We start from the raw sequence: 23751 nt of genomic DNA, 5'->3' as shown, positions 1-23751 counted from the left end.
TTCACTGCACAACCAGAAACAGAAAATTGCGCATTTGAAAAAATATTTTGCTACTGTATACTCTGTATCCTCCAAGCTGTTGTCTCACTATACTTTTTATAGGAGCAGAGAATGTTATTCGCGCACCTAATTCCAAAAAGGCGGATTGGGGTGACTCAGAGGACAACAGTGTCAGGCAGGCTATTTTGTACATGTTATAAAAGTGTTAAAACACTGTGGGAAAATTACTGCTTTACCAAGTGGGCTGATGTTTAAGCAGATAATTTTGTATGGCCTGTGAATGATGTCATAAATATCAAAATGGCTCTTGGAGGAAAAAAGATTACCCGCCCCTGGTTTACAGGTGTTTGGATGAGTTTGTCATAATATAACCCCTGTCGTTAACAGGATGTGAAACGTATAGAAAACATCGTATGAAGAGTGGCAGAAAAGATTGATGACAACAGAAAGTACTTGCAGAAGACCAGGTTCTCGTTATATTGGTATCAAGCGCTTTCACGACACTTAAACGTATCTGACCCCGTCCTCCTTGACCTACGAACATATAACTTTACAACCTTCCTGGTTACAACGGGCAATGAGTTTATAAATGGTAGAGGAAGCACAGGACAAAACATTTTCAAACAGATCCAAGAAAGATCATAACGGTGTGATCAGGTGTTAGTATCAAAGCATGGCGCTGGTGCTTGGTGCCGTGACCACGAGTCTTGTGATACTGCTGGTCTTGTGTTACAACGTGAACAGTACGTACACATTTTTCTTTGCTACTTTTTGTAAATTACTCCTGATCTCCTCAAGGATGTAGGGTGTCAATACACAGAGAAATCTAGATATCTTGCACCCTTCCTAACATTCTAGGTGTATTTTTGTAGCGATTTCCACGTTTCTTCGTAAAGGTTGTCACTCAGACGCACAAACTCGTTGACATTGTTGTCCCTTCTTTTTTTTCTCGTTCTCTTCCATTCTCTCGCAGGATTATGCTCACCTAAGTACAAGCACACACATACACAGACAGTTAAGCAGAACATAGAAATCTTAAAGGACAGGCTCGCATACAGTTAAGATTTTCTCTTTAATTTTCTATTTAATGTTTGCGTTTCCAAGCTATATTATTGACATCATAATTACAATTATCGTGATGGTCTTCGTTGTCGTAGTCTTGGTCCTGATAATCGCCTTCTTACTCACTTCTTTCGTTTCGGCAGGTATCACTATCTCGTGCTACAATAATGGCGTCATAAGGCAGACAGAACATTCCACGCCCTATTCTTCTTGTAGCTACCTGTCTTTCAACATGACGACAGTCAACTGGTTTCTCATTTCACGTACCGGACAGACAGTATCTCTTGCCACGTGCTCCAGATCTGGTTCCTGTCAGATACTGCATCCGGTGATCAGAAGCGCATATCGATGGACAGGCAGGAAATGGCAGGAACTCTGGTGTGCTCAGAAGTCTTTAGTAACAGCACCGTGTTGTCCGATAACTGCACCCAGGACATTGTTTGTAAGAAACTTACAATCATCATTATCATCATCATCATCATCATCATCATCATCATCATCATCATCATCATCATCATCATCATCATCATCATCATCATCATCATCATCATCATCATCATCAATCATCAATCATCAATCATCAATCATCATCATTGCCACATATAGACACAATGTATCGTAAGCCGTTAGAGAGATTGTTTATAAACAGCCTGTAAACCAAACTTTAAAAAACGTTAAATTTTAGGGCGAGATCATACAGTAGCTACATAAATGTAGCTGTTGCCTCATTCCCCCAAATCATTTGAAAATATCAGTTTATAATTTTTCTTGTACTCTACAAATGGAGAAAAGCTAAAAACGATCATTTGAGAATAAGAATTTGGTACTGAGCAAAACTGAAAATAGTTTTGGATAGCCTTTCATGCAGGATGCACTAGACAGTTAGATCCCTCTTATAAGCTAGAATATATCAGCTATATTTATATTGATGGCCACGATAATTTTTCTAAAACAGACTGAAAAAGTTTTTGTTTGTTAAAATGGATATTTGTTGCTAAACCTCGTTATGTAGTTTATTCAACATTTACGAGGCCAGCAGTGTGCAGATTAAATCAATCTATTACTTTAACAAGGATTGTTGAATTTATTGGGGAGTAATTAGTATCGTACCTTTTGTTTACAAGAGGAAATATTATTTATGTTTTTAATGTCAGATCCATTTCGAGTTGACGATTTCAATGTGACAACAAATCTTCAAAATTGGAGTCTGACTGCGGTATTCACCACGTCGAAAGTCTTCTCTGCCTTGGGTTCTTATTTCGTGGACATTAGAGAGTACACCTCAGGGGTAAGCAGATAGCTCCAATCATCCACTTATTTTGCCGAATTCTTTATTTGATTACATTTCAGTTCTGTCTACCTGTCTGTCTGTATTTCTCTGAGTTAATGACCATCTCATGGCTACGTAGACAATTCACACAACAGTTAAAGGGATTCTAAAGGCAAAATAAAACTGCTTAGAATCGCGTAAAGAGTAGGATAAATTTGAATCTCGTCTATTTATATGTGTGTTCATGTGGAAAACGTTGAAAGTTTTTAGTAGAATGTTGTGTCAAATAAGAGAAATTACACAGGACTCTTTTTTTGCTTCAACGAAGTCTCGTTCTCCGTCACGTGACCCTACGACGTGTGGTTTCCATAGTGATAACCATGCCTCGAGAATGTGCTGCACCCGATTGCCACGAAAAGATGGAAAAGATTCAAAATTGTCTTTTCATCAGTTTCCGACAGACAGAGCCTTACAAGCCTGACACACAGAGTGCGTCACACGAGTAAACAGACGACGTCAAATCTTCGCAATGACCACAGACACTTCCTGTCAGAGACTGACGTCACAACAAGATTCTGACGTCACAATAAGACTCGTCTGCTTGACCATCTCGGGAAGCTATCGTGGTTACTCGGCGGAAGGACACAAGAGTCGATTTCACTGGATTTTTTCAATTTTTATAAACATCGGCAACCGACATAGTGCTAATTAGTTGTAATTAAGTGAGAAATCGTATATTCCTCCTGTGTTGCTCTCGTGGTCTGTCATTGTAACTAAATATAGTTTTGAAACTTTTGACTGTCGCCACAGCCTTATCACAAGCCTTTAGAATCCCTTCAAGTTGTTGTTTGCATCAGTCCACTGAAGCTTATGGTCATAATGTGGAAACACAATCCAGTTGATAACGGTATTATGTTTCAGGGGTATTACTTTAATTTTTTATCTCGACTTCCTCACGCTGTGTCTGAAACGTCTTTAAAACCATACACCGACAAGCTGCTGTACTACAGGGGAACTTTAACGGTCACGTGGTCTCTTCCGGACAGGAGTGGTAACTATTACTACGCTAGTGACATCGTTCCAAATGGACCAACAGATTTTAAAATTCATCCAAAAATAAGAGGTGAGGAAGTAGATTACGAGTTAATGATTGTTGTTAATAATAATGGTGACAAAACCACTCAAATGATCTGTGAACACAAACAAATATATTAGGCTTTGTGACATGAACACAGTGTGACTATGAAGCAATGCCATGAACTCTAAAGTCCCTGTTTGCTTCTACTTCTTAAAGTTGAAATGTGCGCTAATCTGTGTTTTATTTGTTGACTACAAGGTTGTATTGTGATATCCGAGCCATCTCCACCGACCACGAGTTGTTCTTTGACCTATGTACCGGAAGTGGGTCCCATCACCTGTCAGTGCAGCACTAAGTCGTTAGGAACTCCACCTGGCAGACTGCAGTGGCTTGTTGGGGATGACGTCATAGTATCTGGGGGATATGGCGTCACGCAGCTACAGTTTCCCACGAACCGCGTGAACCGCTCGCACGATGGCGTAGAAGTCTCGTGTCAACTGGACTGGGTGGTCAAGCAGCACGTGACTGTGGCGAGCAGTGTAGCGTGTGAGTAGTGTAAATGCGTAGAAACACACACACAATAGCTTCCCTTCATAGTCATGGTTTTAACTTTTAACAGGTTCTAACCTGACAAAAAAAAAATAAAAATAAAAAAGACAAATGAGAGTTCGTACATAATAGTTTGACGCGAAATAGAGTAATAGGATGCCACTATGTTTGTGCGTCGCTCAGATGGTCCAAGAGATGTCAGCATCCAGGTCATATCCACCAACTGTGGGGTCACGGCGACCTGCACTGTGGATGAGGTCAAACCATTCACACCGGACATGATACAGTGGGGCGGTCTGTGTCGAGGTCAGCAGGGGGCAGTGTGTGTGTTCACCTCCCGTGGCGCGGTGGATGATGGGAAAGAGATCACGTGCACAGTCACGAACAATGCTAATAACGGACACAGTGTCACCAGAAGTGTCAACGTCACGCTCACAGGTAAATAACCAGAGAGTAGAATAAAACTTTACAAAGTTTTTGATGGTGAAAAATGTTTTCTTTGTGTGTGTAAATATTTTAGGGCTGAGAGAATAATTTAATTAAAAAATCTATGAGTATAACATGGGATAATTTAAAAAAAAACAAACGTGCATGTTTCTATCTATCTAGCTATGTCAACTAAAAATCAAGACTAACCTGTGTTTTGGTTTTGGTAATGAAACAACACTTTTTTAAATAAAAAAGGCAATGAATATGTGAAATATGTGATAAATTTGTTGCATCATACTTTTTGCCAACCCGTGAACACAGTTTTAAGAAATAATGATAAATTTAGGAACAATAATTTAGAGCTGCCTATTAATTTCTCAGGAATTTGGGTTAGCAGCAAATAAAGCCAATCAGTTTCTCAGGATTCTTACCATGAAGATTGAAACACTCTACCGCCATATATAAAGATGTTTTGAACTACACATTTTCTTACCATCTTGTTTTGAATGTAAAAATCTTCTCATTCTTTGATTCATTGAGCAGTTTTTTAATTATGCTTAGCAATAGATTTATTTATTGTTATTAAAAAACCGAAGTTATAAGCAGCCATACATTCCTGACAAATTAAATGTGACTTCCTATGATCGTTTGTCTGTGACAGACTGTGTGTCTACTAGCAGCATCCCTGTGAAGGACACCATGGCGACTAGTGTAGGTGCGAGTGTGGGGGCAGCCCTCGGTGTGTCGGTGCTGGTGGTGTGTCTGGTGCTGGTCTTCTTGTGGATTCACAGACGTCATTCTGCAGGTATGTGTTTGGTTGTTATATTCCCAGTGACATTATCATCACAAATATAAACTTCAGAATCACATATCTGGAAATAAACGTCTCTTATTGATAAATGAAAGTATATCTCCAAGATGTCCACTTGATGGTATCTACTGTCATCCACCACGGTTTTGATCATGCTTGGGTGGATTTTACATGCACACTTGTGCATATGTATGCACGTATACCTATGAGTTCCTTTTTGTTTTTAGCTGAAACGAGAAATGAGTCAGTTGGGAGTCGAAAAGACTGCGAAGAAAACCACTATTCCGGTCTATTCGAAGGATCGTCCAGTGAGACTAATCAGCGTACGTAGAAATATCGTCTGAGTTCTATTATCTAATAATGGTGTGCCACTCACAATCGTAGCTGGGTGGTTGATTTGCTCTTGTCTTAAAACAGTAGTTTCTAAGTTTTCCCACCATCTTACAGACCTAGCAAGTCCGTAGGACCAAGCACACAAGTCTGTTAACTCTATCATTGCTGATTCCTTAGAACACAATCAAAACAAAGCCATGTAATTCAGAATTTCTGAAATCGTTAAAAATTCGTTTGACTATTTTTCTGTGTAGCATCACTACTGGGCAGTCGTGTTTATTGTTTTCAGGTAACGCGAAACCAAGCACAAGGAACCCCGGGTTTGAACCTAATGTGTATCACAACACTTAGGCCCAGGCGCTGATGTATGAAACGTTGGAGGGAAATTTTGATGGTCAATCTTGTGATATATCTGTACCTCTATCTATAATATAGTTTAGACTGTTCTATTCAAACTATATATATATACACAGCTTTTATTCCTCTCGCTTAACTATATATATATATGAGGAGTCCTTAGAGAAACTAATGAAACTTTAGAAGTGATGACAATGACCAACTTTATTTGTCCCAATGACCAATTTGAACTTGGGAAGGTGCTCTAGTCACAAAAATAAATAAATAAATAAATAAATAAAAAAAAGACATAAAGTTCGTTGCAAGGTGCAGCGTTAAAAGATGTCAACAGTGAAAAATATTATCGCCTATGTGAAAAATATTAGCAAATTAAAAAAGGGCAAGTGACAAATACACAGAAATAAAACAGACATCAAGGATATTCATGTGCCCATCTACAGTATCTCTCTTACACCACTGAGAATTCATCTAAGGTTGAGCAGCTGGACTGCAGATGCCATACGAGTTCAGGTGCCTATTGCTTTTTACATACAGCCATGGCATAACGGGTACCTGAGCTTAATAATACAAATTCTCTCGTTAGTACATGTTCAGGTATTGAAAAAGGTGTGAAACTTTCCTTACTATTTGTTGGTCACAGAAAGAGGCAAAATTCCTCTGTTTGATATCAATTATCTTCGAACAGATGTGGACAATATTTATCAGACTATGCCTAACATGGACAGAGAGATTGCGAAACCATCATACAAACGAAAAAGATAAAATGACTGTTAATAAACGGCTGGTACTAACAGCCTCAGATTGTTTGACTAACTGGAAAAAAAAACTATTTAGGTTATGCAGATGGTATATGATTGTAATTTTAAAACTTTCTTTCAACTCTTTTTCACTTTAATTCCTCATCGACTCTCTGCATGCCATAAATTCATTTCTTTTCCATGTTTAAATAAAAATTGTGTGCAGAAATATTAGGACTGAACCAGTAAAATGTTCTGGAGTGTTATTCAAAATATTAAAATAAAGTCAAGTGAAGATTTTTTTCAGTTATAACAAACTCTCCATGAGTGTCATCAGAGCTTAGAGAAACACATTCTTTAATGAAGACCAATAATTAAACACAATTTTGTTGGAAGAGGAGAACCGCTCCGGCATTCAGTGTATCGTGCGCAAGATTACCTCGTGCTTTATTTTAGTGATTACTAATCACTCCGCGCAATACTCGTGTCATGGTCACACACTGATACACGAAAATCATAACAAAGAGCAATTCACTAGTCTCTATTGTGATACGCAACACAAACACCAACTTGTCATAACCGAAAGCCGTGTCCATGCTTACACTGTTCAGTCTGTAGGCCCACTCGTTGGTTTGGTTAGGTGTGTATGTGTTTGTGTGTGTGTTTGTGTTTGTGTGTGTGTGTGCCACGCGATCGTCAACAAATAACACGGTGCATGTAATCTGAGCATAGTACAGTCATTGCAAATTAGCTAAACAGCAACAGCCCGAGCGGTTTTACCAGTTTCACGAACAAAGAAACTATCTTGGGATCGAGGGACTGATGTTGACAAGGGCAGACATGTCAGGTGGATTCAAGCTCCAGCCTTCTGCCTAGTGGAGCGTGGCGATTGATAAACACAGCCACAGCTCTACACACACTCACACCCCGCCCTACCACAGGTGTCGAGGTGCAGACTCATGCTTGGCCTCCTTACGTCCTGGTCGGGGTGTGTACTCCAACAGTTAAACACGTCGCAAAATAAAAAATCGAAACAGGGGGAAACACCTTACAGTAAAACTCAAACCAGTTACCTGGAGCAGGTGTTTATAAGTAACTCCTCGTAAACATGGCGCTGGTAACCACGCCCGTGGCAATAACACTTGTGCTACTTGTGATCACCTATCAAAAAGCAGACGGTACGTAAAATAGTTTATAAATGCAACTCTTATATGATTTCTCCCATCCGACAATCACCACCCATGAAGGAACATTTAGTAATATTGAGCTACCTTAGTAGCAGAGATGAAGCTCGTCTCTCCGCTTGAAACATCCACACAACCACCATCATACCTACCTGTGGTTTCTATATTTGCTACCGTTCCTGTTGTAGCTATTGTGTAGCCTCATTGAAGTAACCCGATCATGACTGACTTCAAATTATGCAGACGACTGAGAAAGAACTATTTATAGATCATATGTAGGTAAGACTGTCGATGTTGTGCAGTGTACTGTCAGTTATAGTATCCACACTTAGTGACACCAGAGCGTTTAGTTCAGTTACAATGCTTGTTAGAAACTGTCATAAGTTTTACAAATAATGTGATAATGGTGCGTTAATAAGCTTTTATCGATAATAAACTACTTTAATCAGGACATAACTTTCTGTTCCTTTTTTTCTTTCATTTCTGTTAACAGCCCAGAAAGGGAAATAACCTCCATTACTCAGAATGCTCTCGCTGACTTTTACATCAACATGAACAAACAAACACTATTACTGTTCTTCCCTGTTCACCGGTTTCGATTTGAGTTATTCACAGATTTTAACGAAATGTAAACACTTACAGTTTACCAGACTACACATAAACACAATTTTGTCATTGAATGGTATGAGAATCTTTCTGTTATTTAATGTCATTCAGCATTGACTTGAAAAATCCAGGGCAGTGGGGTCGGCACATGATATACTAGCCTGGCTCCCTTCTTGATTTTTGTTACATTTTAAAAATTGACCTCTAAATAAACTTAGCATTAACTACCATATTCGCATCGGTGTTGTTCTCGACAGGTATATTTTCTTTCTTCAGTCTGTTGCTAAGCATTACTTTCATCGGTGGGAGCAAAGATTTGTGGCTGTACTGACAGATATGTAATAAAGAGACATTACCTACTGGCAGTTCCAAGTCAAATAACACACAGCACGACTTTTTACAATTAATGTTTTGTCTTTTATATGTTACTAAGTTTACTTACCTTGAATTGTTTATATTATCATAAAGTATTTTTTTTTAAACTTCGCTTGGAAATATAAGACAAATTGGGAAAGTGATCATCGTCGATATCTATATATAAGCTGATGACTTGAATAACGTCTCCTGCTCTATATTGCAGCCAACCCCCAGCAGCAATAAAAATGTAGCAATTTTTGTAATGAAGATTCTCATGATAACTATGATCTGCTTTCTTATAGTGGGTTTAGTCCTGTTAGTCAATGTGTGGTATTGTTGTCTTGTGGTTGTTTTCTCTTCTAAGGCACGAGCATCACGTGCAATGAAAACGGTATGAGGAGACTTAGAGAGCTAAGCTCGTCTTCTTCTTGGTGTGACAGCTTGTCTCCCAACACTACACTCACCTGGGTCTTATTTCCACTGTCTGGAACTTCCGTCAGTCTCGGCAGGTGTGACCCCAGCTATTCTTGTGTGTCACTGCCTTCGAGGGTCACCAGCATAACTAGAAACAACTACTGGTACAGCAGCATTTCTTTTATTGCTACGAGGGAAATGGCGGGCACGCTGGTGTGCTTAAAACTCTTCAGTAACGGCACCACGTTGTCTGATAACTGCACCCAAGACATCGTGTGTAAGTTTTGCCAGGATATTATTTGATATATGTTTGTGCCTGTTCTTGTCTGTCTTCTATATTATCAGTTTTGTTTACACGGTAAATATATTAAAGCTTCATCAGTTCTTTGAGTTAGTTTGCATATTTTCACTTATCAAAAAGCTTCTTCTTCGTTCATCTCTTTAGCTTTATCCCTCATCTTCTGCCTCCCGTCTCTCTTTTACTCTCATTGGGGATTTATAATGTGACTTTGTCAAAATGTGTTTTTTCCGTGTAAGTTGCATGTGCAATTTTTTTTTCTTAGCATTACTTCATCTATAAGTAACATCTTTGAACCCAGAAAATAACAATAAAAAATGAGCAAAGTAGACTTACCTTACATAGCCCCTGACCTTCGCACAATCAAATATTCCTACCATGGCTGGTGGGGGTCGACTAATGGTGTGGATGTAACCAAAGTTGCCAAAATCACACTGCTTAATAATAATAATAATAATAATGATGATGATGATGATGATGACGACGACGACGACGACGACAACAACAACAACAACAACAACAACAACAAGAACAGCAGCAAGAGCAGCAGCAGCAGCAACAGCATCATCATCATCATCATCATCATCATCATCATCATCATCATCATCATCATCATCAACAGCAGCAGCAGCAGCAGCAACAACAACAAGATGATATTTATGTTCATCGGTTGTGTGATTTCTTCATGCATAGTGTCAATAATTTTGTTTTATAAATAGCGCTGTACCTGCTCCTGTTCACAGGAATACGTGTGGCAAATCCTTAAATACAATTTAACAAAACCAAAAACAAAAAGTGAGGCAGTTTATAAATTATTACAATTTCGAGGGAATTATTTTTTACTCGAAGTAACCGCAGCACTTTGTTCTTTCTATGATTAAAGATTGCAACGAACAATATTGTTTTTTAAACACCAGATCCCTTTCAATTCGACGATGTCAGTGTGATAACAAATCTCCAGGACTGGACGCTAACTGCTGTGTTTTCAACTCAAAAGGTTTTCTCTGCGATGGACCTTTATTATGTTGACATAAAAGAGTACTCTACACAGGTATTACTGTTATTTGAAGTAAAGTTCAATGATTATGAGTGTTATCTCTCCCGTTTATTTTATCTCCATCTCCTTCTTTCTACATGTGTCTTCGGAATAATCTGCTCGTATTATTAAAAATTAATTCAGCACCTAACACAAACAAAATACAGCTTTCTATATTATTATAATGAACAGTTAAGAATTTTCATTGATTCTACTACAACTGATATATACTTAAGTCTGAGATTATGTATTTCAGATGCATGAATCCGGACAATATCAATATTTTTCCCGACTACCACCTGTCGTGTCTAAAACTTCATTTCAACCATACACTGACGGGCAGACATACTACAGGGGGACGTTGGCTGTCACGTGGTCTTTTCCGAGCAAGGGTGGTAACTATTATTACACTGGCGACATTGTCCCTGATGGACCGACGAATATGAGAATTCATCCCAAGATTAGAGGTAAGGGAGTGAAGAATGAGTTAACGAGATTACTTCGTAACGAAACTAGTCTATGAAATACTTATGAATCATTAGCCTCTACTGACGTAAGTAACAGAAATTAAAAGAAGCAAAACAACATATTTTTACTGTGCTGTCTCCAAGATATATTTTAAAAGCACACAGTAAAGATGACTTATTTCGAAATTATTTAGTTTGTTTGAACAATCAGTATAGGATCACTCTGAAAGTTTCCTCGAGTTCAGTCATTATTTTAAAACACATACACAAATGCCCAGATGGAAGGTAATAATCAAACTTCTATTTAAAAGGTCTAAATATTACAAACCCTTTTATCGTCGCATTAGTTTGACCTTTGATTCATCATTGCCAACAATTTAAAAAGCAAATATTGTGAGCTGACTCCAGAGTTGGTGTTCATACTGGAATTCGTGCAGAGCCAGAAGTACAAGATATAATTTTGCAATTTTAACTGACGAGAACTTTTGATAATATATGCGGAAGATGTTGGAAACATTCTGTTGTTAGCAGCGATACAGGCAGTTGTGACGAGTGCATCTGCATCTCACACTTTCAGTAAATTTTACAAGGCGATAAAGTATACTAAGTCAAATTAATAAACCACCAAAAGTTACATTCGGTCAAATTTTTTGTTCGTTTGAAATATATTACAGTGTTTGCTATGTCCCATGCAATTAGGTTCCATTAAAATATCAGAACCCTCGCCACCCAGCACAAACTGTCGCCTGACCTATGTACCGGAAGTGGGTCCCATCAACTGTCAGTGCAGCACTACGTCGCTTGGGACGCCCCCCGGCCGACTGATGTGGCTTGTAGGAAATGACGTCATAGCATCTGGTCAGAATGGCGTCACACAGCTGCAGTTTCCCACGAACCGCGTGAACCGTACGCACGATGGCCTGCAAGTCACGTGTCAGCTGGACTGGGTGGTCAAGCAGCACGTGGTCGTGACGGACAACGTAGCCTGTGAGTAACCCACGCGCCTATCCAGGGAATAGTTTTCTCTCACTCTCCACACACAGAAAGGGGGAAATCTGTTGTTAAGATAGGTGCCAAGGTAACCAACTATTGTGTATGTACATTTCGAATAAAACAAGGTAATTTAAAATTAATTGATCGGAAATGTTTTCAACAAAGGGAACGCAGTTAATATCGACAAGCAGTAAAATAAAAGCTCGTTTAGATAAAAAAAATACACACTTGAACTTTCTGACAAGAGTGACTTTAAAGAGTTCTTACCTAATAACCGACTATTTACTTCTGTGAAGATATAAAGACGTTCTAAAGGAAAATAAAAAATGTTCTTTTATAGATGGTCCAAAAGATGTGAGCATCCAGGTGGAGTCGGAAAACTGCTTGGTCATGGCGACCTGCAGTGTGGACGACATCAAACCCTTCACATCTGGCATGATGCAGTGGGGTGGACTGTGTCAAGGTCAGCGAGGTGCCGTGTGCACGTTTAGATCACGTGGCGCGGAGGATGACGGGAAGGAGGTCACGTGCACGGTCACGAATCCCTTCAATAACGGCCACAACATTAAAGCCACTGCGAGGGTCACAGTCTCAGGTCTGCTGGCAGAACATCTAAAATTAGCATTTCCTTGTAAAATCCAGTAGGTCTATATCTTATATCTAGTTTCTTAGACATTGTTTGTAGACAACTTATTTTCTAGCTAATTTTCATTTTTTTTTTTTTTTGTTTATTCTCTGCTTATTCATCGAACAGTTGTCTTTCATGTATAATTTTTAACTTTTAAGCAAGCTTTTGAAACTTCCAAAAGATAACAACCAAGTGAAATGCTGATTCTGTTGTAGACTGTTTGGACAAAATGGCGCGGAACACCATGGCGCAGAGTGTTGGCACCAGTGTCGGTGTCACCGTTGGTGTGTTGGTGCTACTGGTGTGTTCTGTGCTGGTCGTCCTGTGGATTTGCAGACGTCGTGCAACAGGTCGGTGATAAAGAATACGTGTCCACCTACAGTATTCGAGTCTGAATAACCACACATCTACACAAATACTACATTTCAAAGTATCCTTACGAAACCATTGCTTCTGTTACAAAGGCTTTCTTACCAAAAATAAAACATTACAACAGCTCTTGAAATTACTATTACTAAAAACTAATGTTTGAAATTCTATGTCTAGCACCTCAAATGTTTTTTTGAAAATGCGTTTTCTTGTTAGAGTATAAGTGTATGTGTAGAATTTGGAATCAAAATTTTATTGCTAATCATTAAAGTATATTGTCAGTCATAAGCATACAAGAAACACATATTTCATTATTAAATTATAATAAACATTTTAAATAAAACTACTAGGTGAATATTTTTCTGCACTTTTGAACACGCGTGTAAACGGGAGACACTTTCGTGTTTCAGGTGGACCTAAACAAAAGTCAGTTGTCAGATTCCCAAGAGCACTACTACGCAGGTCTATTCCAGACCTCAGGAAGGGAGATAATTCAAAGTAATTGTCACTATATACTGATTATCAGATTTTTAAAAACTCGTCTCAAAAAAAGATTCATTTAGTGAGTCAACTGTATTCTCACTTATTTGTTTCCATGGCGCACTTTTTTTTATCAGCGCCATGCACCAAAGATTGCAGAGAAAACAAGTAGGTTAGAGTTGTTCCCCTTGAATTCTTGTTGAGATTGCTGTTTCTTACTTTATGTATTGTTTTGTTATGTATTTTTTTTAACGTTTATCTTGCTTAATGTTTGCAGGTAACGTGGAAGACAACGCGCCTCACCCTGGTTCTGACACTAGCTACTATCAAAATGTTCAACTTCCTTAAGTTAATGTTTAAATATATTATTGTTTCATCCAACACCAACACATAACAACATATTTTTTGTAGTCTAGATTTTGTGTATAAATATATTGTTTGCTCAACTTTAACTTATGAATAGCAGACCAAGATAGCTAGAGAAGATAAAAGACCAGAAAAACATTGTATTTTTCGACCCACCCATTAAATCACCGTATCACTGTATTCTTTCATTTCTTTTTAATATTTATCTAAAAATATACCGAAGTTTACATTGTGACTCGGCGCAGTGGCAGTGGTGCCATTCCGCCTAGAAGAAATTTTGTACTATAAGGCTAAAGAGGGAGGAGAGAGGAAACCTACATAGGAATCCCCCCGACAGCTAGCCCTGCAAACAGAGAAGACCGCTTTATAAACTGTTAGAAAGCTGGATTATTATGAGTGTTGTACATACTATGCAGGTTTTTCTGTTACAGTGAGGACATAATTGTATTCTTTTGGATTTGATGTACAGAAAAGTCGCGTTTTATTCAATCAGCATTGTTTTAGATTGTGATAAATAATTAATTTGAGACTCTTCCTGATTTATGCTTATTAGTCATTGGAGAAAGAAAAGAAAGAACTAATTGAGAACATTGGAGCTTTAAATTACCAAATGTGTTAAAGCCTATTTGTTATATTTATATATAGGTGCGCGTTCATGCTTGACAGTTGATTGCTGATGTGTTTAGTGTTAACAACTACAAGGTGAAGTGAGTATGAATGAGTGATGAATACTCTCCTACGTCTTATTCACGTTGTGACTACGGAGACATTCACCAGCGAGCTGGAATGATATAGATGACTAACTTTAGAAGGCTGGTAAAGTTTACATCGAGGGAGAAACCAGAAAAGAGTAAGCCATACTGACAACCACAAAGAAAGTATATTTATAAACAATAGATACATAAATGAATTTACATTTACTGGTATCAAGTTCCAGTTTGCAGAAATCTGTTCATTTCAAAACATTACGGCAGCACATGCATAATAAAATTAGCAGTTACAGAAGCAAAGAACACATAAGGCAACAAAAATGTTTGAGTGATCCTTAATTTTCAGGGCACTATGCAGAAAACTGTCCACACTGTTTAGCATTTGCTGAGAGTTGGTTGTAAATAATGCTGGTAGACGACATTGAAAAGAGTGATGGAAATATTTAGGGGAGATATAACCAACCGACGGACGTCAGTGCGAGGCTGCAGTAGAAACACAGAAATACAAAAATATAAATGGAGTGGGTTTCTTTTCACCTAGCTGTGATTTCTCCAATCTTGTAAACTACGATTCCAGTCTGGACAAGTTGCAAGGTGCATAGTATTAGTCACTTGATATTTTCTGCTGAAGAAGTTGTGAACTGTATCGAGGTGGAAAATAATTTGACTCTGATGATAGAGGATTAATTAGAAGTCCTGCATCATGCCAACATACACTGCAAGACATCCCTACTGACTCATCTTGTCATATACTTAATTAATACATCTACTGGCTCATTCATGTGTAAGTTGTAGGCATGTGCACTTGCTTTGTTCTGTCTGCCACTGGCAACATTAGCGTCCGAGCGTGGATTGGTGGATAAACAATTTACATACTAGCTACCTCCCTCACATAAAGCTAAGTTACATCATTTTTTCCCGGTTTACAGGCAATACATTTTCGCACAAGATTTCTTGAATTGTGTGTAGAAACATTGAGATTGAACCAGGACTGAAGAGGTATTCAGTGTATCGTGTCCAAGGATACCTCGTGCTTTATTTTAGTGATTACTAATCAGTCAGCGCAATACTCGTGTCATTGTCACACACTGATACACGAAAATCATAACAAAGAGCAATCCACTCATCATTATTGTGATACGCAACACAAACACCAACTTGTTATAACTGAGAGCCGTGTCCATGCTTACACTGTTCAGTCTGTACACCCACTCGTTTGTGTTTTTAGATGTGTGTGTGTGTGTGTTTTCTGTGTATGTGGGTTTTTGTGTGTGTTTTCTGTGTGTGTGTGTGTGTCACGCGATCACCAACAAAGAACCAGGAACATGTAATCTGAGCATCGTACAGGGATTGCAAATTAGCTAAACAGCAACAGCCCTGGCGGTTTTACAAGCTTCACGAACAAAGAAACTAGGATGTGATCGAGTGACTGACGTTGACAAGGGCAGACATGTCAGGTGGATTCAAGTTCCAGCCTTCTGCCTAGTGGAGCGTGGTGTAAGCCCCAGCTCTACACACACTCACACTCCTCCCTACCACAGGTGTTGAGGTGCAGACTCAAGCTTGGTCCTCCTTACGTCCCGGGGTATGTACTCCAACAGTTAAACACGTCGCAAAAATAAAAAAAAAGATATCGAAACAGGGGGAAACACCTTGCAGTAAAACTCAAACCAGTTACCTGGAGCAGGGTGTTTATAAGTAACTCCTGGTAAACATGGCGCTGGTAACCACGCCCGTGGCAATAACACTTGTGTTACTTGTGATCACCTATCAAAAGGCAGACGGTAAGTACAATATTTTATATTAATGCAGTTCTTTTACAATATCTCCCATCGGACAATCACCACCCATGAAGGAACATTTAGTAACATTGAGCTACCTTAGTAGCAGATATGAAGCTCGTCTCTTTGTTGAAACATCCACACAATCACCATCATACCTACCTGTGGTTTCTATATTTGCTACCGTTCCTGTTGTAGCTGTTGTGTAGCCACATCAAATTATACTGATTATGACTGACTTCAAATTATGCAGACAACTGAGAAAGAACTATTTATAGATCATATGTAGGTAACATTGTCGATGTTGTGCAGTGTACTGTCACTTATAGTATCCACACTTAGTGACACCAGAGCCTTTAGTTCAGTTACAATGCTTGTAAGCAACTGTCATAAGTTTTACAAATAATGTGATAATATGGTACGTTAATAAGCGTTTCATCGACAATGAATTACTTTAATCATGACATAACTTTTTGTTCCTTTTTTTCTCTTTCATTTCTGTGTACAGTTCAGGAAGGGCAATAACCATCATTACTCAGAATGCTCTCGTTGACTTTCACTTCAGTATGAATAAACAAACACTATTACATGTACTGTTCTCCCCTGTTGACAGGTTTCGATTTGAGTTATTCACAGATTTTAACGATATGTAAACATTTACAGTTTACTAGACTACGCATAAACACAATCTTGCCATTGAATGGTATGAGACTCTTTCTGTTATTTAATGTCATTCAGCGTTAACTTGAAAAATCCAGGGGAGTGGGGTCATCACTTCTCGACACATGTTATACTAGCCTGGCTCCCTTCTTGATTATTGTTACATTTTAAAAATTGACCTCTAAATAAACTTACCATTAACTACCATATTCACATCAGTGTTGTTCTTGCCAGGTATATTTTCTTTCTTCAGTCTGTTAGTAGGCATCACTCTCATGGGTGGGAGCAATGATTTGTGGCTGATCATCGTCGATATATATATATAAGCTGATGACTTGAATAACGTTTCATGCTCTATATTGCAGCCAACCCCGAGCAACAATAAAAATGTAGTAATTTTTATAATGAAGATTCTCATGATACCTATGATCGCCTTACTTTTTAGTGGGTTGAGTCCTGTTAGTCAATATATGGTATTATTGTCTTGTGGTTGTTTTCTCTTCTAAGGCATGAGCATCGCGTGCAGCGAAAACGGTGTGAGGAGATTTAGGGAGCTGAGCTCGACTTATATTTCGTGTAGCAGCTTGTCTCCCAACACTACACTCACCTGGGTCTTCATTTCACTGTCTGGAACTTCCGTCAGTCTCGGCACGTGTAGCGCCAACTATTCTTGTGTGTCACTGCATCCAACGGTCACCGGCATAAGTAGAAACTACTACACCTACAGCTACATTTATTTTAATGCTACCAGGGAAATGGCGGGCACGCTGGTGTGCTCAGAACTCTTTAGTAACGGCACCACGTTGTCTGATAACTGCACCCATGACATCGTGTGTAAGTTTTGCCAGGATATTATTTGTCTCCCAGGATATTTGTGTTCACGAAAATGTTTGTTAGGAATTTAGGTTTGTGTCTATTCTCATCTGTCTTCTATATTCTCAAATTTGTGAAGGAAACAACTTTACACTGTAAATATATTGAAGCTTCTTCAGTTATCTGCGTTACATTGAATATTTTCACTTACCACAGAGCTTCTTTTTCTTTCATCTCTCTCTTTCGCTTTCTTCCTCGTCGTCTGCTTCCCCTCTCTCTTTCACTCTCACTGGGGATTCAAAATATGACTTTGAGTGTAAGTTGCATGTGCAAGTTTTTCCTTAACATTACTTTATAAGTAACATCTCTGAACCCAGAAAATAACTATACAAAATGAACACGCCTCCGAGCAAAGTAGACTTAACTAACGTAGCCTCTGCCCTTTTCAAAATCAGAACAAATATTCCTACCATAGATGGTGGGGATCGACTAATGGTGTGGATGTAACCAAAGTTCTGACTGACATATTAACACTTCTTTGAATATCTATGTTTATCGGTTGTGTGATTACTTAATGCATAGTGTCAACAATGTTGTTCTATAAATAGCGCTGTACCTGCTCTTGTTCCCAGGAATAAGTGTGGCAAATCCTTAACTGTAATTTGTGTCCAAATTATAAAAATTTTGAGGGAATTTTATTTTTTATTGACTTAAAGTAATCGCAGTGGACTTTGTTCTTTCTATGATTAAAGAATGCAAATAACAATATTGTCTTTTTTAAACACCAGATCCCTTTCAAGTCGACGATGTCAGTGTGACAACGAATCTCCAAGACTGGACGCTAACTGCTGTGTTTTCAACTCAAAAGGTTTTCTCTGCGATGGAATTTTATTATGTTGACATAAAAGAGTACTCTACACAGGTATTACTGTTATTGGAAGTAAAGTTCAATGATTATGAGTGTTTTCTCTCCCGTTCATTTTGTCTCCCTCTCCATTTTTTTAAGTGTCTTCGGAATAATCTGCTATTATTACTAAGAATGAATTCAACACCACCTGCAAAAAAACCCAAACAACTTTATTATTATAATGAACAGTTTTAATTTTTATTGATTCCACCACAGTTTACATATACTTAAGTTGTGAAATTATGCATTTCAGATGTATGAATACAGACAATATGTTTTCCGACTACCACCTGTCGTGTCCAAAACTTCCTTTCAACCATACACTGACGGGCAGACATACTACAGGGGGACGTTGACTGTCACGTGGTCTTTTCCGAGCAAGGGTGGTAACTATTATTACACTGGTGACATTGTCCCCAGTGGACCTACAGATCTGAGAATTCATCCCAAGATTAGAGGTAAGGGAGTAAAGAATGAGGTAACGAGATAATTTTTGTAACGAAACCAGTCTGTGATCTGTGAAATACTAACAAACCATTAGCCTCTACTGACGAGAGTAAAAGCTGCAAGCGAGAAAAACAAAACAAAACAAAACAAAAACAAAAAACAAAAACAACAACCAACAAAAAACAAAAACAAAACAAAACAACCCCCTCCCACCTTTTTACTGTGCTGTCGCCGAAGATATATTTAAAAGCAAACCACAAAGATGACAGACCTCGAAGAAATTATTTAGTTTGTGTGAACTATCAATATAAGGTCATTCTAAAAGTTTCTTCGAGTTCAGTCATTATTTTAAAGCACATACATTGGCTCATGCTCAACACTTCTACTCAGAATAAGCGCCTCTAGACCCAGTTATTGCCAACGGGAATTTTTTTCCGAGTCATACAACTCTCTGAATATCTCAGCTTCCAGGATGAGTTTTATGACCCCCATTGAAAGCAATTTTTTTTTCATGAAGAGTTCAAAGTCTTTCTGTGAGAGCTTTGTGTGATATTCTACTGCAGTAACCTTAGAAATGTTCATCTCGGGGCTTGTAGTTTGGTGTTGTCCTTGCTGAAGTTCGAGCCTTTATTGTTGGCCACTTCTTGCTGTTTTGTTTGATGTTTATGGCAGATTACTTTACTTCGTTACGATGAAACTCCCATGTAATAAATATATGAGATCTGAAAGAAGTGTAAGGATTAAGCTGGCAGCAGACAAACACAATTTAACCATATTGTTAACCACATTCATTTCAATGGGATTGGCGTCAAGTCGATTAGGTTCATCCTTGTTCAGCCAATGCAACGAGTTTATTTTTATTATCTACCAAACTCCATGCTTAATACGAGTAAAACTCCAGCCCACGAAAAGTCAACAGCAATGAAGAGCACATACTCAACAACCATTGTCTTTATCAAACGCCGCCATTTCGTAGTGTGCCTACTGAAATACAGTTCCATAAATCATCGCAGGTTTTCAAGGATGAGTCTCACTTGTGTGGAAGTAATGGATATTACTGACTGGCTCTGATTTAAGCCAACTAGATTACATTTTACTACTCTGGAGATGCTGTGCTAGGGATGTAGTTCTTATGATGTCTTATTTTTTGAAATCTGAAAAAAGTATTGTTTCCGTGAGCTGATTTAGTTCTTTGATTTCTAAAATGAGAAGACACGTGTCAGTCTGTTCATGTTTTGTATCGGTTAACGAGCTGTAAGATAGTTCGTTTATGAGTTGTAAGATGCGTGTGATGATTTCCACAAGTACAGCGTGCACAGGGTATCTTAAGTTGTGTTTCATCAGTGATTAACCTCGAAAAGTTCAGTTATGAGATCGTTTGTACACTACAAGAGCTGCCCAGTAAGCAGGTAATAATCAAACTTCTATTTAAAAGGTCTGAATATAACATACCCTTTTATCGTCGCATTAATTTTACCTTTGATTCATCGTTGCCAACAATTTAAAGAACAAATATTGTGAGCTGACTGCAGAGTTGGTGTTCATACTGAAATTCGTGCAGAGCCAGAAGTACAAGATAGAATTTTGCAATTTTAACTGAGGGGACCTTCTGCTGAAGATGTTGGAAACATTCTGTTGTTATTAGCGATACTGGTAGTTGTGACGAGTGCATCTGTATCTAACACTTTCAGTAAAGCGATAAAGTATACTGTACTAAGTAAAATCAACAAACCACCAAAAGTGCTAGAACTGTCAACTTGTAAAAAATGTTTTGGTTTGAAATATGTGACACTGTTTTTGGTATGTCCCATGCAATCAGGCTACATTAAAATATCAGAGCCTTCGCCACCCAGCACAAACTGTCGCCTGACCTATGTACCGGAAGTGGGTCCCATCAGCTGTCAGTGCAGCACTACGTCACTTGGGACGCCGCCCGGCCGACTGATGTGGCTTGTAGGAAATGACGTCATAGCATCTGGCCAAGATGGCGTCACACAGCTGCAGTTTCCCACAAATCGCTTAAACCGTACGCATGATGGCCTGCAAGTCACGTGTCAGCTGAACTGGGTGGTCAAGCACCACGTGGTTGTGACGGACAACGTAGCGTGTGAGTAATCCACGCTTCTATCCAGGGAATAGTTTTCTCTCTTAATTGTCCGAAAACATTTGCAACAAAAGAAACGCAGTTAATACAGACGAGCAGTAAAAATAATAGCTCGTTGAGATTTAAAAAATAAATACACTCTTATTCTAAAGCACTCCTGATTTTACTATTTAACTCATTTAGTGTCACTATAGATGAGGGCACATTGAAAAATTTCCTTTAATCTTTCGTTTTATTTGTCTTCGTAATGCATGTAGACCTGTTCGCAATCACGTATCGTCGTAATCTCAATAATTTCCTGATTATAACATTTAGTTTCTCAACTTGAACTTTCTGACAAGAGTCACTTTAAAGAGTTCTGACCTAATATTTGATGCCGACTATTTACTTCTGTGAAGAGTTAAAGACGTTCTAAAGGAGAACAAAAATGTTCTTTTGTAGATGGTCCAAATGATGTGAGCATTCAGGTGGAGTCTGAAAACTGCTTGGTCACGGCGACCTGCACTGTGGACGACATCAAACCCTTCACACCTGGCATGATGCAGTGGGGTGGACTGTGTCAAGGTCAGCGAGGTGCCGTGTGCACGTTTAGATCACGTGGCGCGGAGGATGACGGGAAGGAGGTCACGTGCACGGTCACGAATCCCTCCAATAACGGACATAATGCCAGTGCCACTGCGAGGGTCACAGTCTCAGGTCTGTTGGCAGAACATCTAAAATTGCATTTCTTTGTAAAATCCAGCAAGTCTATGTCTTATATTTAGTTTCTTAGACATTGTTTGTAGACAACTTATTTTCTAGCTAATTTTCATTTTTTTGTTTTTGCTTAATCTCTGTTTATTCATCGAACAGTTGTCTTTCATGTATAATTTTAACTTTTAAGCAAGCTTTTAAAACTCCAAAAGATAGCAACCAAATGAAATACTGATTCTTCTGTAGATTGTTCTGTCGAAATGGCGCGGAGCACCATGGCGCAGAGTGTTGGCACCAGTGTCGGTGTCACCGTTGGTGTGTTGGTGCTACTGGTGTGTTCGGTGCTGGTCGTCCTGTGGATTCGCAGACGTCGTGCAACAGGTAGGTGATACAGAATACGTGTCCATCTACAGTATTCGAGTCTGAATAACCACATCTCTACACAAATACTACATTTCAACGTATCATTACGAAAGCATTGTTTCTGCTACAAAAATCCTTCATACCAAAATTTAAAAATTACAATATTACGTTGCTAAAGCTGTTGTAATTACTATTACGTTAAACTAAAGACTAATGTTTAAAATTCTATGTCTAGCACATTAAATTTGTTTAGAAAAGAAGTTTTCTTGTTAGATTATAGGTATATGTGTAGAATATGGCATCAAAATGTCATTGCTAATCAATAGGTATATTGCCATTAAAGTCATAAACATATAAGAAATACATCTTTCATTATTATTATAATATAACAAGGATTTTGCTGCTAGGTGAACATTTTTCTGCACTCTTGAACTAGCCTGTAAACGTGAGACACTTTCGTGTTTCAGGTGGACCTAAACAAAAGTCAGATGACGGGTACAAAGACTCCCAAGAGCATCACTACGCAGGTCTATTCCAGACCTCAGGAAGGGAGACAACTCACAGTAATTGTCACTATATAATAATTATCAGAATTTTAAAAACTCGTCTCAAGAAAAGATTCATTTAGTGAGTCAACTGTATTCTTACTTATTTGTTTCCATGGAGTATTTTTTTTATCAGCACTATACTCCAGAGATTGCAGAGAAAACAAGTAGGTTAACGTTGTTCCCCTTGAATTCTTGTTGAGATTGCTGTTTCTTACTTAATGTATAGTTTTGTTATGTATTTTTTTTAACGTTTATCTTTGCTTAATGTTTGCAGGTAATGCGGAACACAACGCGTCTCACCCTGGTTCTGACACTAGCTACTATCAAAATGTTCAACTTCCTTAAGTTAATGTTTAAATATATTATTGTTTCATCCAACACCAACACATAACAACATATTTTTCTGTAGTCTGGATTTTGTGTATAAATATATTGTTCACTCACCTTTAACGTATGAATATCAGACCAAGATAGCTAGAGAAGATAAAAGATCAGCAAAACATTGTATTTTTCGACCAACCCATTAAATCACCGTATCACTGTATTCTTTCAATTCATTTCTTTTTACTATTTATCCAAAAATATATCCAAGTTTACATTGTGATTCGGCGCATCAGGTGCAGTGGCGCCATTTAGCGCCGAAAGGACTTTGACTGAGTTGTTGGCACGACAAGGAACATTGCACCATCTGCCTCTGGTCACGAACTACCAACCACGCCTTCATAGATCATGGAGAAAGAAAAGAAAGAACTAATTGAGAACTTTAGAGCTTTAAATTACTAAATGTGTTAAAGCCTATTGGTTGTATATAATATAAATGTGACTGTACAGACGACTAAAGGCTTTCATTTTTTTTTTCGTCGGCGATGACCCAAGTCACTCACTGAAACACACAAAACGT

At 38.4% G+C, this 23751-nt stretch overlaps 3 protein-coding genes across 4 annotated transcripts; all 3 read left to right on the top strand.

Moving 5' to 3' along the window:
* Positions 1–434: 434 nt before the first annotated feature.
* LOC112568254 lies at positions 435–7647 on the top strand. The gene is made up of 9 exons (XM_025245455.1): positions 435–743; positions 1206–1504; positions 2217–2350; positions 3254–3455; positions 3669–3956; positions 4143–4397; positions 5050–5193; positions 5427–5522; positions 5822–7647. Exons 2-9 carry the CDS (start codon positions 1411–1413, stop codon positions 5881–5883), a joined length of 1275 nt encoding a protein of 424 aa, XP_025101240.1. The 5' UTR covers positions 435–743; positions 1206–1410; the 3' UTR covers positions 5884–7647.
* LOC112568253 lies at positions 7604–14447 on the top strand. The gene is made up of 9 exons (XM_025245454.1): positions 7604–7804; positions 9138–9464; positions 10403–10536; positions 10778–10988; positions 11688–11975; positions 12322–12576; positions 12825–12959; positions 13389–13476; positions 13736–14447. Exons 1-9 carry the CDS (start codon positions 7735–7737, stop codon positions 13737–13739), a joined length of 1512 nt encoding a protein of 503 aa, XP_025101239.1. The 5' UTR covers positions 7604–7734; the 3' UTR covers positions 13740–14447.
* A 1530-nt stretch (positions 14448–15977) lies between these two features.
* On the top strand, positions 15978–23685 carry LOC112568251. Of its 2 annotated transcripts, XM_025245450.1 has the most exons (9): positions 15989–16318; positions 17483–17809; positions 18577–18710; positions 18949–19153; positions 20962–21249; positions 21688–21942; positions 22186–22320; positions 22770–22865; positions 23125–23685. In XM_025245450.1, the coding sequence occupies exons 1-9, from the start codon at positions 16249–16251 to the stop codon at positions 23193–23195; spliced, it is 1581 nt and encodes a 526-aa protein (XP_025101235.1). In that variant the 5' UTR covers positions 15989–16248; the 3' UTR covers positions 23196–23685. The 2 variants fall into 2 exon arrangements, with proteins under 2 accessions (XP_025101237.1, XP_025101235.1); XM_025245452.1 differs by lacking the exons at positions 22186–22320; positions 22770–22865 and having other exon boundaries at positions 15978–16318.
* The last annotated feature ends 66 nt before the right edge of the window (positions 23686–23751 follow it).

The sequence above is a fragment of the Pomacea canaliculata genome, linkage group LG7, assembly GCF_003073045.1.
Source record: "Pomacea canaliculata isolate SZHN2017 linkage group LG7, ASM307304v1, whole genome shotgun sequence".
Lineage (NCBI taxonomy): Eukaryota > Metazoa > Mollusca > Gastropoda > Architaenioglossa > Ampullariidae > Pomacea > Pomacea canaliculata.
This window is presented reverse-complemented; position numbering and strand designations above follow the sequence as displayed.